This window comes from Anabrus simplex, chromosome 3, assembly GCF_040414725.1.
Source record: "Anabrus simplex isolate iqAnaSimp1 chromosome 3, ASM4041472v1, whole genome shotgun sequence".
NCBI lineage: Eukaryota > Metazoa > Arthropoda > Insecta > Orthoptera > Tettigoniidae > Anabrus > Anabrus simplex.
The window spans coordinates 97305408-97322700 of record NC_090267.1 but is presented as its reverse complement, the minus strand read 5'-3'; the positions used below and the strand labels follow the sequence as shown (position 1 = coordinate 97322700).

Below are 17293 nucleotides of genomic sequence, written 5' to 3'. Positions count from 1 at the left end.
ACAACTACTTCTTACCATGTTCTTGATATTGTGTTACTGATATCAGGGTATCATTACGATTGCCTTCTCGTTTATCTTGAATTAAAACTATGCAATTTACCAATCGAGAATACGACATACAGTTTGGAGACTGGAAAGCAGCTAGTCTTATTGAACGTTAAGAAGGAAGCCATATTTTTCAGTGTATCGAAAACACAAATTTTAACACACACAAACTATTACGTACCTTTAAAAGAAATACATGTTAAAGAATTACATGTTTCATTCTATACGAATATCCTCACATTCTATCAAATCTGAAATTTTATCAAAACAGCTACCATGTCCGGAGCGAGGAAACTGGCGTCAGTCCAAACGCAGTCTGGGAAGGTAACGGACGATTAACAACATTGATAACTACAGTAAATTCTCTCGAAGTAAATAAGGTGAGACTGGAGGACTACCACCTTCATAATTTATGTTTCGCTTGTTCATAACATCACCAGTTCACAATCATTGACACGTTTATGGTATGTAAACAATATTGTGCATATATATGCGCATGATGTGAAGTGATTTGATAGAATGTGAGGATGTTCGTATAGAATAAAACATTTCATTCTTTGTTTAATAGCGTGTACTTTTTACAGATGTGTTATAGTTTGTGTTAAAAAATTTGACAGACGTCACCAATAAAATTGATGGGACAAAAATACAACCACCGTCAAAATTCATTAATGTTCATATTCATATATTCTACTGAGAATGGATCATTGAATTAAGAGTGTTACGCCACGAATATAGCGTACAAATCCTCTTCATTCACCTCGTCTAATGTAATAGCTTACGCTAGAATGCCCCGAAATCTTGCACTTGAACACTTTCCTGGTGTCTGTCAAGTTAAATAAGTATTGTTTGTCGTCGCTAATATAAACTGCGAACAGCTCCTTCAGTGAAACATTTTATCAACCTTTTTGTTTAGGGCTTCTCGTAGGTCTTAAAAAAATCACTGACCATAAGGATTCTATCGATATTACGTCCTTGGTGGCTGTTTATTATTATTATTATTATTATTATTATTATTATTATTATTATTATTATTATTATTATTATTGCAGATCTTCAGGTATTGTGAAATCTAGGCAAAGTGGAAGCGCCTGTAACCTCGACACTGGGCTGGATAACGTGGACAGTATTGCCAGATACTGCGAGTAGAAATTCCCATCACTTTGCTGAAATTTCCCTCGTCTATCGGATTTTTCCCACAACTCTTAAGACTTCATAATCCTAATGGTTGCACATGGGTACGATACATTGAAATAAAGTACGGTACAGCAATACGACAAACCAATAAAAGCATCTTTAATCAGGGGAACAAGATGGTCAATAACTTGAAACGCAACATTGTGTTCAGCAAAAAAAGCGGATAATTTAATTTCAGATTCCTTAAATTTTTCAGAACACTTTTCAATAGTTTTTCACTTTTTGACACAAATGCTCTGAGTGGTGGTGGTGTAGCAGAAAACGATTTGAGTACCTTACTATGTTTTTGACCTTGGGTATTTTTCTGCAGTTCACTTTTGCCACATGATAATTCGACGTTACATGCTATACATTTAAACTTCTAATCGTTTCCGGCTCGGGGCACTCGCTTTAACCACCACTTTAACCTCTCATCACTGAGCCGTTATTCTTGAAATCTTTTCTTTTTCCTCGTTTCCCCCTCTTTTTCTGAAGACAATTCACCCTCACCTTATGTTTCATTTTAGGAGTGCTTTTTCCTTCATTCAGTACCACGCTAAGGAAAAGACTGCGTCTTTTTGAACTGGTTCTATGAAGAATAAACACCTCAATCACAAATACTAGTAACGACCTCTCTACAGACACTCCGAACGGGCAAACGGTATTCATGTGACATGAGATAATCCCCACATGCAATCATTACGGTTCGTAACAGCAGCTCAAACTTACTGGTACCAAACGAAAAAAAAAAAAGTTTATCAAAATAAGTTAATGAATTACAATCATATTCATTTTGTCTAAACATGTAAAGAAATTATATATCCTTTAAAATACTTTCATAAGCTGTTTTTATAAGTAAGGTGCGGTGACGTTAAAATATCCTACGTTTCTTAGATAGTTTACGATGTTTTAGCTTTTTTCCCACATATCCTTAACTATGACAAATTGTTCCTCGTCCGTGGGATATTTCCCTCAATCTGGCAACACTGATCGGGGTACGCTCTTTAACTGGCTGCTTTTAACCCCCTGGAGTTAACCTGATGCTTATTTTTGCCGTAAGCTGAATGAATTTCAGGGCCATGTACCTCTCTAGAAGGGCAAATGTCGTGTCTAAATTTGTCAGCTCTACCAAAGATGGTCTTGATGGCTCTATTGGAACTTTAGAAAATGTACTTACTGTATATTAACTAACTCTGCCCACCCATCTTGACGGGTTCATCAGAAACTGAATATTCGAAAAAATGGGTGTTAATGTTGTGTTGGGGGGTCCAGACCTCACTGTCGGCAGCCCTGAAGATGGTTTTACGTGATTTCCTATTTTCACACCAGACATTTGATGGGATTGTACCTTAAGGCCACGGCCGCTTCCCACTCTTAGGCCTTTCCTATCCCATCGTTGCCATGAGAGCTATCTGTGTCTGTGCGACGTAAAACAACTAGTAAAAAGATACATGTGTTGCCTAATGTAGATGCTATAGGCAACTTGGATATAATCCATTATTCTTTTCATTTCACTGCCCGAAACAATGTAACACAAGAGACTGATACACATAAGATATACGCAACTTTTTCGTTGCTGGCATACTGAATTTTAGGCGCTTACGCGTGATACCAATTCTATATTTGAGATACTTCAAGGCAATCATTTAATTTATTTTAATGCGTCTGTGTACATTACATTAATCGTTCCTGTACCGTGAGCACAAACGAAGAGTGATTCATCGTTACTAACGCGCGAGAATGCCGCGTACAGTTAGCCGGGTGAGAAGCAGTTCGATTTGAGGTTACGTCCTGCAACTTGAGTCTGACACTGCGTCTTGTTGATAGTAATCGCGAAGCATGGACTGACGGGGATCTGTAAACGGATAACTTAGTGGTAAGCAAACTGTATTCTTGTCGTATTTGTAGAAGTGTGTGCTGCTGTTATTTACTTTAGAGTAGAGGTAGGATTAATGTTTCTGTACTGGAAATGAGGTACTACCTAAGCATTTCTCTGGAATATGGGCTGGACCACGTGGAATTACCACACTAACAACGACCGCTGGAGGTGTCCAGGTTCGAACTCTAGGCCTCCGAACGGTATGGTGAATAAAGGCCTTAACCAAAGAAGTAAGAAAAATGCTCAGTAGTTTTCCAGTTACAACAAATCAGCACTACGCGCACCCGCTCTGGGCAATATCCGCTAGGACTTCTACTGTAAAACATTGCTGCCGCCCTGAGGGGCTCAGACTGTTAAGGTGCTGGCGTTCTGAGCCCAAGTTGGCAGGTTCGATCCTGGTATTTTAAGGTGCTCAAACATGTCAGCCCTGTATCGGTAGATTTACCGGCATGTAAAAGAATTCCCGCGGGGCAAAACTCTGACACCTCGGCGTCTCCGAAAACCGGAAAAGTAGTTAGTGGGAAGTAAAACCAATAAGATTATTAGTAAAACATCCCGTTAATAATATCCCCCTTATTATTCCTCCTATCAAAAAAGTGTACCTGAGAAAAAACGTTTTTGAAATATATTTCCATTAAGGTTGATAGATTTTCATAAGGGTATCTTGGAAGTTTTATGGGAGAGTAAATTCTATGTTTCGGTCTTGCTATAAACGCCGAGTTCATTTTGTGATTTTGAAATAATATGAAACCTAAAAACTGCCTTTGGATAGGTGGATTCTAAATATGACGTTTGATTAAATACGTCCAGTAGTTTACCATTTATAAGAAATCAGCACTTCGCACACCAGCTGCTGGGCTATGTCTACTAGGACTTATACTGCGAAACATTCTGTAATAATATCTCCCTTGTTATTCATCCTGTCGAAAAGTGTATATGAGAGAAGAGTTTTAGAAATAAATTTTAATTAAGGTTTGTCGGAGAGTAAAATCATCATTTTGGTCATGTAAACCCTCAGACTGATTTGAGATTTTTAAATGGTTTAAACTTAAGAACACTGGGCGAGCTGGCCGTGCGGTAGAGGCGCGCGGCTGTGAGCTTGCATCCGGGAGATAGTGGGTTCGAATCCCACTGTTGGCAGCCCTGAAGGTGGTTTTCCGTGGTTTAACATGTTCACACCAGGCAAATGCTGGAGCGGCCACGGCCGCTTCCTTCCAACTCCTAGGCCTTTCCTATCCCATCGTCGCCATAAGACCTATCTGTGTCGGTGCGACGTAAAGCAAGTAGCAGAAAAAATCCTCCTATTGAAAAAGTGTGCATGAGAAAAGTTGAAGAAATAATTTCCATGAAGGTTGGCTTAATGGATATTTTGTGAAAGTGTAAAATTACTGTTTCTGTCAGGCCATTTTGGGATTCTGGAATAGTATGGAACTTTTAAAAAAAGCCTTTGAATAGGTGGATTCTAAAATAATATGAAGTTTAGTTAAAATATGTCCATTAGTTTTCCAGTTATAAGGAATTAGCCCTACGCGCACCCGCTTTTGGGCGATGTCCACTTGGACCTCGACTGTAAAACAGTTCATTAATGAATCTTCATCATTAACCCTCCTATCGAAAAGGTGTAAATGACGAAACGTTTTAGATTTCCATTAAGGTGGTTAGATATCCATTAAGTTTTGGGAGACTAAAATCACAGTTTTGTTCTTCAACATTTTCCCAGTTCATTTAGGGATTTGAAATGGTATGGACCTTATCTTCCCATCTTTGCTAGATTCAATTTTCTAGTAAGTTCCTTCAATTTCTCCTTACTCCCACAGCCATTTCTAACTCTTATTTCTTTCCAGTCTGCACCTCCTTCGTAGTCTCTTTATTTCTCTATTATAATAAGGTGGGTCTTTACCATTCCTTACCACCCTTAATGGTACAAACCTGTTTTCGCATTCCTCAACAATTTCTTTAAACCCATCCCAGAGTCTGTTTACATTTTTATTTGCCGTTTTCCACCGATCATAGTTACTTTCTAGAAACTGCCTCATGCCTGCTTTATCAGCCATATGTTACTGCCTAACAGTCCTACTTTTAAGACCCTCCTTTCTATCACATTTATTTTTAACTACGACAAAAACAGCTTCATGATCACTAATACCATCTATTACTTCAGTTTCCCTTTAGAGCTCATCTGGTTTTATCAGCACGACATCCAGAATATTTTTCCCTCTGGTTGGTTCCACCACTTTCTGAATCAGCTGTCCTTCCCATATTAACTTATTTGCCATTTGTTGGTCATGCTTCCTGTCGTTCGCATTTCTTTCCCAATTGACATCTGGCAAATTCAGATCTCCCGCTACAATCACATTTCTTTCCAAATCATTTCCCATATAGCTGACTATCCTATCAAATAATTCCGAATCCGCGTCAGTGCTACCCTTTCCCGATCTGTACACTCCAAACATATCAAGTTGCTTATTATCTTTAGAAATGAGCCTTACACCTATAATTTCATGTGTCTCATCTTTAACTTTTTCGTAGCTTACAAATTCCTCTTTCACCAGAATGAACACTCCCCCTCCCACCCTTCCTATCCTATCTCTACGATACACACTCCAGTGCCGTGAGAAAATTTCTGCATCCATTATATCATTTCTCAGCCATGATTCAACTCCTATTACAATATCTGGTAAATATATATCTATTAAATTACTTAATTCTATTCCTTTCCTTACAATACTTCTACAGTTCAACACTAACAATTTTATGTCATCCCTACTTGATTTCCAGTTCCCTGTTCCCTTATCACCGCTCCCTAGGCCATCACGTTTCCCTGAATGTACCTCCCTATTACCCTTCCAAACAAATTTCCTAACTTATACGTACCTCTGCGGTTTAAATGAAGGCCATCTGAGCACAGATCCCTATCTCCTACCCACCCATTAGGGTCTAGAAATTTCACTCCCAGTTTCCCACATACTCACTACATAGTCTCATTTAAATCCCTAATCACCCTCCAGTCAGTATCCCTTCTACACAGTATTCCACTAATAACAATCTCCGCTTTCTTAAACTTCACCCGTGCTGCATTTACCAGATCCCACACATCTCCAACTATGTTGGTACTTATATCAGCTTGCCTTACGTTGTTGGTACCAGCGTGAAACACTACCACCTTCTCCTTTCCTCAACATCTGCCTCAACCTAATTCCTGGATAACACTCTACCCTGGTACCCTTTCCTCCACACACTTTCCCCACGTGTCTAACGATGGAATCCCCCATGACCAGAGCCTCAACCCTACCCAGCTCGTTTGATCCCCTCCCCTCCTGGTCAGCCCTATCTTTCCTGATAGCTGCAGAAGCTACTTCCACCTCCCTTTTCTCCTTCCCATGACCCTGTTCCACCTGTCTTTTCCTATCCTCTACTCTACATTTTCCTTTCCTACCTTTTCCCTTTCTCCTACTTCCACACATCTCAGCAACAGTTCCCTGTCCCTCATCTTCCCTCTGTTGTTCTATCTGGAGTGACTCGTACCGATTTCGCACAGACACCTGTCCTGAATTCTGATCCTGAATGACAGCCATCTTCATGTAAAATGGACAGATTATGAGAATCTGTTTGCGTCCGATACACAACATCCTCTTTATCTCCGGGTGTGTAAGAAAGTAACTTCTTCGCATATTTATCCTTATTCGCCTTGGGAGAAGATGAGAGTTAAAGACATGTGTCAACTATTATGTCTGAGGATTTGTAGCCAGACACTTTTCCAAAATTCTTAACATGTTTAGTATTTAAAAGTGCTTTAATGGCTTCAGAAGTCATTTCTTAATTTCCCTGTAGCATATTTGGTAAATTGTAAAACAAGAGGAAAATTAGCACAGAAAAGTATTAATTTATACAAATTATTATCAACTGTTGAACATTATTTGGCACAAAACATAAATTCCCCATCCGTTTTGAAGACACCTTGTTCGCTCTTATTGAAAATCATCGGTCCTCTTTTACTTGCACCGACCGCAAAGAATATATGGTTCTCCACTTTGGAAAAAGGAGACGAGCTGCTCGACTAAGTAATATGTTCCGAACTGTCACTGGAGAGATGGCGTGGGATGCCATTAGTAAACGAATAAGTTTGAGTGTTGTCGTTAAAAATAAAAATTGGGGCAAATATTCATTTATAGGAAGGGGAGTTTGGGATTGGAATAACTTACCATGGGAGATGTTCAATAAATTTCCAATTTCCTTGCAATCCTTTAAGAAAAGGCTAGGAAAACAACAGATAGGGAATCTGCCACTTGGGCGACTGTCCTAAATGCAGATCAGTAGTGATCGAATCTTGAAAAATTGTACATTAACATTATATTTGCGGATGATGCAGTACAGCAAGCAGAAGAATTCGACAACGAGACTTGAGACGAAGGGATAGATGAAACAATGGACGCTGTATGTGGATTAATTCGGAAGAGGTATTTTGGTTTAATCGTCTAGTTATTATTTTATATAGTTTAATTTCGTAGTATCGTAGAGGTGATTTGTTCGTGAGACGTTTAAAGTTATTGTTTATTATGTAGCTTATCTGAATCAAACATTACATTAAGCATTTTAGTTTTGTTAAACAGTGGCGTGTACTGAGGGCTACCAAGTCTATCGGTGAAGCCCAAACCTCAATTGAGAATGATGGAAGTATAAAGCACATTATATTGTAAGCATCTGACACATTTGTTCCATTTGCAAAACTTGAAAGCAGTGAGAAAAAAACGTTCTGAGAGCTAGGCATCGGAGACTGAAATCGCAGCCCAGACACTCGTCCGCTTCCCCTCTACTCGCCCCGTACGACTTGCTGCTGTGTATCGGTTGTGAGCGGAGAGCGGGGAGCATAGGTGTGCTAGGCTTCGGTCCGTCAGATCGTCACTGCTGTCAACCATGCGTTACTTATCGTACATACTTCCTCACCTCATACTTCATATAGATAACAGAGTGCTGGTATTTCACTTCCGTTTACTTCAACATCCTTGTAGGAAGACACTGCAGGGTTGCTTTTATAGGAGTAATATAGTTTTCTTTTTATAGGTAGATCTGCTAAAATGGAATGCAGTCTTTCAGGTTCTCTTTTATTGGCTGGAATCGAACCCGTGATCATGGGTCGGACACCACCACTGATCTCCCGGGGAAGCTAATAAACCAGTGAACGATGGGTACGACCGCTGTAAAATTCAGCATTTGTATTTAATAATAATGGTGCATGGCGTCTGTATAGGCTTGGTGGTGTCCTAATGAGAATAAAATGAATGGCGAAGACATCATAAACATCCAGTCCCCAAGCCAGGGGAATTAACAGTATGAGAGTGTTGATTCTGAAAATTGATCCGGGGCCATCGGACCAAAGGTAAGCATTCTATCCATTTAGCCACAAAACCGGACGTTAATTTGCTAAACATTAGGCTACCATCTTCACTTATCAGGTGTTGAGCATTGTCAGTAACAGAAGTCAGGGCAGTAGCTTGTGAAGCAGCCTTCCCAACACAGCAGGCTTCTCCGTTGGCTATTGGCTGCAGCTCAAAACGCTCAAGGCTTGACGTTCACTAAACCAACCATCGAAAAGGAGTAACCTAAGTCTGCTGGTAGCCCACGTCGTGATCCCAGTATACGCCACTGTTGTTAAAAGAAATGTATTATCGGCACACTCTATCTGGATGCATTTACACCCTAGTGCTGAATCGGTCGACCTCGGCAATCTTCGAGATTCGTGCTGGCAACCTTTGAAACACAAACTATGAATCGCTTAAGCATCGTTGTGCGACATCTGGCGTACACTTTACGTACTAGTACTGTTGTTGTTTACACAGCAAAGCCAAACTATAGAATTCATGCTAGGAAGAAGATTCGCATCGAGAAATGTTATATAATGTGTATGTGACACAATTGTTGGCTTAAAATAATAACGGTTTAGAAACTTCATATCGATCGATCATATCCTCGATTCAATTCAGATTTCATTTTCATTCAGTTGGCAGCACTGCCAGAACCGGGACTGCTCCCTCCTTACTCCTTACCCCCGTACACAAATGCATCCAGATAAAGTGTGCCGATAATAGTTGTATGCTTTTCCTGATGGCCAGTTCTCTCGGCCCGCAGTTTGCACCGCACGTAGCGGTGAACTGTTGAACTAAGGTACATTACGGTGACAAAAATTTTAAGCCCGCTTCCAGACCAGTCTATCCTACACTGTGATTTTATGCATATTTATAGATCGGCTTGGTGGGATAACGGAGAAGAATAGATTGGTCAACCTAGGAAAATAATGGACTTTGCCATGGAAGGTTAGACAAGTAGAGGGAGACCAAGGGGACGATGGTTCCACTCAGTTTTTAAAGATTTAATGATAAGATTTCTAGAAATAGACGAGACCACAGAGCTAGTTGCGAAGAGAGGATTGTGGAGACGCCTTAGGCTTTCAGACTAAGGACCGGTTTCTTCAATGAACGTTAAGTGTCAACACTGCTGTTAAGTACGCTTGACATAGCTCGACAAAATGACAGTCTCATCTATAATTAACAGTAACAAATTGTTAATACTTGTATTAAATTAGCACCGCACCAGCCCCGTGTTAAACCTCTCAACAGCTGTAAAAATTTCAAAACGGCGGCATCCACAACATACATGTTTGGAGCTTTACTGCCTTATGAAGACATATCTATGAAGACATATCTACAAGCTGAAGAAGGCGAAGGACGACCCGTACTTAGAAAATAAAACATTTTAGAGTTGTCATAAAAATGTTTTCTACAAATATTTAGAATTTCCAAACTCAAATAAACAAGTTACTGGAAGATTTTGAATATAGGTTAGAGTGGTGGTGGTGGTGATGATCATTGTTTTAAGAGGAAGTATAACACTAATCAGAAAAAATGGAAGGGATCCGACAATCAGAAAAATGAAATTATCGGCCAAAGAAAGACAAGGCTCATGAAGAGCATAAATATGAAATACTCCCTAGCCCTCAAATGCTGTAATAGGTGGGTGTCGGAAAAGAACAAGAGGTGACAAAGGGAGGTCGGATAGGATAGATGAAAATGGAGAGCCTGACACAAGTAAATCAAAGCAATGCCAGAACTCGGTTAAGGGCTCCGTGGTCAACCCAGACTTTCCCAGACTTTTCGTACTCTTTTTCATGTAATGGTAGGAGACTGTTCATGAGTGCAAGACTAGAGTGCGTTGCATTCTGCAAAGAGTTTCTGCTCTCATAACAGCACTGGCAAGACATTACATTATTTTTCCCGCAGTAAAAGAATACCCGAAAGTTATTCAAGATTTACATCATTTATCACATTTCTCCCAGCGTTGTAAGATTGCTAGATTCCACGCGTGTAAGATTACAGTATATTGAATACTGTGGTGGGACGTAAAAACAATAGCAGCTTTAACTTTCAAAGCACTCTCGCATAAAATCTATGATATTTTTTTGTCTTGAATTCATGATATTAACACTTTTGTTGCCTCGTACTGTTCAGGTTCGTCTTCGTGATCTCCGCTAACCATAACCTATAATAACCTCGACCAAGTGTGACAAAATATAATTCCAGTATACCGTTATTAGCGCTTTATGTAAGGAAACAAAAGATGCCCAGTATCAGACACGTTCAGAAACCTCACGAAAACATGTTAATTTGTCTTTAACACTTGTTTAATAACAAATGTTGTACATATGTTTGTGAAACAATGGACACTTAACCGAAGTGTTACATTAATAACTTAGCCTACTTTCTTTCATTAGTAACGATTTAATCGCATGCATCTCGGGTACATCACGAGATCATCATGTTAAGCAGGGATTGAAATTAATCAAGCTTCTCTGGAACCTTCAGTTTAAAATACACATTTCGTTGCAGCACTCAAAACAGGATAGTCCGCCCGCTGTATCAAAAAGGTACAAAAGATCTTTATTTCCATATGATAGTGGTTAGCACGCCATGTCTCAAGACCGACGGTAGTTGAAAAGACGATAAATAGTCATGTGAGATTTGGATTATCATATTTTCAAAGTAATATTCTAATACACTCTTCAGAGTTAATAATTGAAGTTCTATTTAACCATTTCCTGTTATATTCAGAGATAACACTATATTGAAACTATTCAACTGTATGTAAAGATGCAGAATTGAATGACGGGCGTCTAATAGATGGGATTATTTCGACAATGCATCATACTGTCCAGCAACCGAAATGTCCACACTTGTCAGAATGGGACTATCACCTAATGTCGGGAAGATGTCTAATCTAAATTTTCTTCACATCTATTAAGTAATAGTGCAAGTCTGATTTTATCATTTTACTATATATGGAATTTTCTGGTTATTAAATACATCCTCGTGTCTGTAGATTTACTGGCACGTAAAAGAATTCCTGCGAGATAAAATTCCGGCACCTCGGCGTCAAACCATTATTATTATTATTATTATTATTATTATTATTATTATTATTATTATTATTGGATGTATACAGATACTCTGTGTGAATAAATTTTAATATGATATGTGGTCGGTTTTCATTACATTCATGATACTTAATAAGCAGGAAGTTCTTCTAAATTAATTTAGTCTGTAAAATGTTTCCCTACCGTACTAATAAAGACCATTTTTTTCCTCTTACCTGTTTGTGTATTTGAATATCTTTGTGATTTTATTTGTTTTGCCTTACAGCTGCACCGTTTTCTAAACTACTTTGTGCCATGATATTTTTCTGTGGCCTACTAATGTGCTTCTTCGGACACAGATTTTTTAAAACGGAGATGTTTCTACTGGGATTTATAGCAGCTGCTAATGTAGCATATATGATTATTGCTTCGTACAACCCTGACTTCAATGAACCGAGTACGTATATAGAATTGTTCTTAAAACGTTAATTGTGGAAATGCCAGTGTGATATAATCTAGTATTTCAGTTAGTATGTAAGTATCGCCTGTCTCTTTCTCCCTTTTCCTCCCTCTCCCTCCTCCACTAGAAAACCATATCAGTAGAGCCGGAAGTGACTATTTATGTTTTGCATAAAAGTGTATTCTGTAAGTCAATACTGTATTAAGATACCTTAGATGAAAAGCAAAAGTTATTTCGAAGTTCGTTGGAGCCATTATTGGGTTCTGGTCGGGCGCCTTATGCTTTTTTTTTTTCATATGAAAATTCCACTGCAGTATCCACCGAAATTCGAAACGCGGTCATTTAGTCCAGTGGTATTCAAACTCTTTGGTTGGGGTATCTCCAACATACAGTTCTTTTGCTTTCGTACCCCGCGAAGTACGAGTATATTGCGATTATACCAGAAACACCAAATGATTGTTGCTGGATGCCAAATAATATTAACTATTTTCTTCATCTTCTTCTTCCTTAGCTTATCCCGCTTGATCAAGTGTTCCTGCACGCACTGGGGCATGAAAAAGTTGTGGCCTGGGATATAAGGTCGCATGCCCTTCCTGACACCATGGAATTTTCAACTGAAAACCCCACGCCAGCAATGCCGGGAATCAAACCAAGATAAAGACAGGCAGCTAAGCCGTTACAACCCCCGGTTCCTCAATATGAATAATAACTAGCAGTTTCCCGCTGGCTCCGCCCACAATGTACAAAGTATGGTGTTGTTCGTTACTATCCTCACGGATGTATTTGCCAAGTTTCGAGTTAATGAAATATAGCACATGATCTGCCGTGGTAATAGAATGTAATATTATGTCAACAAAACACTTGAAAATACATGACACAAAGAAATTGAATTAAAGGTTCCTTGGAACAACACTACGCGCCGAACTGTTAAAAAGTCCTTCAAAAATCTTCGTCATGGAGACAGATGTACTCATACCTTTTCTCCGAATCTACCAATTTAAGTAGTTATTACATCGTCATCCCAATCCCAAAAAAGGATGGACCCAGTATTCCTTCAGATTACCGACCAGTTTCTATCCTACCACCCTTGTCCAAAGTGCTGGAACGCCTGGTACATGAACAAATCCTTACGTACTTACATAAATATGCTTTACTCGACTCTTACCAATCAGGCTTTAAGAAAAAACATAGTACCATAACAGCTCTGCTGAAAGTGACAGATAACATTAGATATGCAATGGACAACAAACAAGTGACAATACTTACTCTTTTAGATTTCAGTAGCACATTTGATACTGTCGATCCTAGGTTGCTTCTTTCCAAATTACAGTCCTTAAACTTTAGCCAGAAAGTGCTGGAATTTTTCTATTCTTACCTCACAAACCGCCGGCAGTGTGTGGTTGCAAATAATAATAAATCAACGTGGCGAACAAAATATTGGTGTTCCACAAGGGTCAGTCCTAGGCCCTCTCCTATTCACTTTATATATAAATGATATCACCAGATCAATTAAGCACTGCAAGTACCATCTTTATGCTGATGATCTGCAAATGTATTACCACACTAGAACTAATAATATACAACAAGCAGTATGTAATGTAAACGCTGACCTTGAACAAATTAATAGCTATGCAATTAAAAACAACCTTAAATTAAACCCCCATAAAACGCAAGCCATTATCATCGGTACATCAAAGAATCTTCACATTTTAAAACAAAATTTCATTCCTACCGTAACTTTAAATAATACTGTTATACCTTATTGTGAATCAGTTTCTAACCTTGGTGTTATTATAATGGAAACTCTAAACTGGACAGCGCAAGTTGAGAATATCTGCAAAAAGGTTTATTGTGGCTTGCACCCCTTAAAACGTTTCAGAAATGTATTCCCTCGATCACTGAAAATTCAACTTGTTCGGTCATTATTATTTCCCATTTTTGACTACTGTGATGTAATTCTTACGGATATAACAAAAGAATTAAGCTTGAAACTACAACGCACTCAAAATGCTTGTCTTAGATATGCTATGGATTTACGGTATGACGCTCGAGTTTCTCCCTACTATAAACAATTATCTTGGTTACGACTAGATGACAGGCGTAAACTACATGCAAATACTCTTGTGTACCAGGTACTTTCGGAAGACATCCCTGCTTATCTCTCCAGCTATTTTCGTCACCTTGGTTCTTTACATCCTCATGATACTCGCTCAGTGTCCCTCCTAGAAATACCTATCCACCGAACAACCACGTACCATCGATCATTTACTATCACCGCTTCGGGATGGTGGAATGCTCTTCCCAAGGACATCAAGGATGCTGCATCAAAAAGTATATTTAAAACCTCCTACCAGCAGTTCCTCGTTAAGTGCTTCCAGCAAGGTACAGTACCTGTATGAGTGGAACGAGTGATTGTGTGTGAAAATGATATATTATTGCACAATAAATTAAATATTGGTTTAATATGATTATGGAATAATAAAAATATGTGTGTGGTTAAGTGTAAGAAAGGGCCAAGAGCCCTAACTTCGCCACAGTAAATAAAGGCTTTATCTATCTATCTATCTATCTATCTATCTATCTATCTATCTATCTATCTATCAAAAGAAAGCGCTTGATCCACTGAGTGTTTTTAGACCAAAACGAACTACGTACCTCAATTAGAAGGAAGGATATGATTGCTTCAATTAGAAAAAAAGTTGAAATTAGACGTCAAATTGAATCTGCACTCATAACTTTCCTCAGAATCAACCAATTTGAATAGTTAAGAGCTGAAATGAAAGAACTTGATAACTGAGTGTTCATAGGCCAAAATGAACTCCGTACCTCAATTAGAACCAAAGATATGATTTCTTCAAAGAAACAAAAATAGAAAAATCAAATAATTCGAGGAAGGCGGAAGTTAAATGATTTATAGTACCTGATGACAAATCTGTGCATGAATACCTTTCAGTTTAAAAAAAACATGATGGAAATCGACCAGATAGAATGGCCGGACTGACTGACTTTAGTTTTCGTAAATATTTTTAATATATATAAGTTATATAGATGTATTATATATATAGTCGCTGGGCAAAGGATACCTCGTAACTCCTTCGGAGTAAAGCTTAACAGAAGAAGCCCAAAACTGAGCGGTCAGTAATGCCCGGAGAACTGTTCATGGCATTTTTATTGCTTAATTATAGCTCGATTATTCTACCATCGGTGTCTTCTGTTCCCTTCTTAGGCAACGCGGCAATCTTTCACACGGCAAATGGAGAAACGTGGTTTTCTCGTGAGTGGAATTCCTAGGTTTTCATTGCCTAAGAACTTTTTTTTTTGCAATTGGCTTTTACGTCCCACCGACATAGATAGCTCTTATGGCGACGATGGGACAGGAAAGGCCTAGGAATGGGAAGGATTTGATTATTTGATAATACTAGAGAGTATATCCTTCATACAATCCGTACTTAGCAGTTCATAATTTGAAACAATGAAACAGAAAATTACATTTTGTCATAATAGGAAAGATTGTGTCTCAAATTAAAACTCGTACACTTCCTTACTATAACACAATAATTGTCTTTTGCCACTGTAGATGTTGGAAATAGAATACGAATCGAAATGATGAACACTTTGTAGGAAATCCGTTATTGTTTATAACGTCCCTCGATCTATTGGGTATTGATTTCACCAGCTTTTCCCAGTAAGACACAGGAATCCTGTTCCATTCTTCTAAAATTGCTTTCCTCAAGTAATTCTTGTTTTTGGTAGATTGCTGCCTTACTTAACTTTGAGGTGAGACCATAGAAGTTCTATTACATTAATATCCGGTGATTGGGGTGGGGTTTCTAATATCTTTGGCCACTTGTAAAGAAGCCAGGTGTGAACTTTTAGAACCTGGTGTTTCGGATCGTTATCCTGATAAAATTTCTATGCACTACCAATCCCAAGGTTTTGAACACTGGGTTGCAAATTATTCTGAACGATATTTAGATATACATGTTGGTCCATAATGTCATGTATGAACTCTAAATTACCCACCCTACTAGCAGCCATACAACCCCATATTGTGACTGACCCACCACCATGTTTCATAGATAGTCGTAGATTCTTCTTTTGAAGTTCGGTATTTGGCTTATACCACAAATAAGCCCTCCCATCGGATCCAAGGAGGTTTATCTTATATTCGTCGGTGAAAAATAACTGTTTTCCAACCTTCAAAATCGTTATTTTGGTGTTCCTTAGCAAATGTGGTCTCTTCCTTTTGTTGAGTTCACTATTGAAAGGTTTCTTCCTAGCTACTCGGCCGTTATGATTGTTTCCGTAACACATTTCTCACTGCTTCAGGATTAGATGTCTTTCCTCACCACTTTTCAACCTCTAAAGTAAACTTAGCAGATTCTTGGCATCTTATTACGTAACTAAAGATTTTTCTGGAGCTCTGTCTTGCCTTGTTGACTAAAACTTTTCGTTCTTTGAAACATTTTACGGTGCCCTGTACAGTGGAATGTGAACTATTTACGACTTTGACTTGTCTGTGATGATGGGTGAAACGTTGACGTTTCTCCAGTGAAGTTTGTCCCATTGCGTTTGTTCTGTAGCGTACGTACTGTAAGCAGACCTCGGACTGAAGCACGTCTAACCTGGGCACAAGTCTGACAAGGGGCATTCCCTACTCACCACCGATTTCGCTCAAATTTTTAGAACATGCAGGGCTTGGCTAGAAATTGAAGTACCCGAAGTGGGAACTCCAGATGGCCAAGCGTACAGAAAATAAAAATAAAAATGTTGACGTGGCTCTCGCACCGTATAAGCCACTTACGTTAATGCACACGCCGAGCAGTCGTTGGCGTAGCGGTGTAACTGTTCGCTCTCCTCATCAAGACACTTGGGGAGATGAAAGTTATTACCTTGGGACACATGAATATCAAATAAACTATATGTGGCTTGCCCGAAAATTGCCACGCAAATAGAAACAATTAACATTCCATGGTTTCCCATTTCTCTATGTGATGTCTGGGCGCCAGTGTTACAGTTTTAAACAAAACTGTAAACCAAAATTTATATTTACTAGCATAGAGGCTTATACTTATATCACAGGGGTAGGATTTTAAATAATTAACCATTAAGTATCGCTTAAGAAAGAAAATTAACGCAATATAAAATACAAATGAATTTATTATACAAAAAAAATGAGATGAATCGGAAAAGTTCCTTAAAGCGTGGAGGGATTTAGAATTTACTGAATTTACTAATTGCTTGCTTTATCTAATTGAAGCTCACCAATTGCAGCTTTCGTTGAAATCATCGGGTTTCCGTGGTTACTCGTTCTCTTCTTCTCGATGTA

General features: G+C 38.7%; 1 protein-coding gene across 3 annotated transcripts in view; it reads left to right on the top strand.

Moving 5' to 3' along the window:
* The window catches only part of LOC136866022 (transmembrane 7 superfamily member 3), a 112714-nt gene that overhangs the window by 77174 nt on the left and 18247 nt on the right, over positions 1-17293 (top strand). For 2 of the 3 annotated variants that reach the window (XM_067142632.2, XM_067142630.2), the window contains one exon: positions 11791-11961. The exons of the other annotated variant lie outside the window; for it this stretch is intronic. In XM_067142632.2, coding sequence (XP_066998733.1) covers positions 11791-11961 — 171 coding nt within the window. The remainder of the gene's footprint in view (positions 1-11790; positions 11962-17293) is intronic. 3 annotated transcript variants of the gene reach the window in all.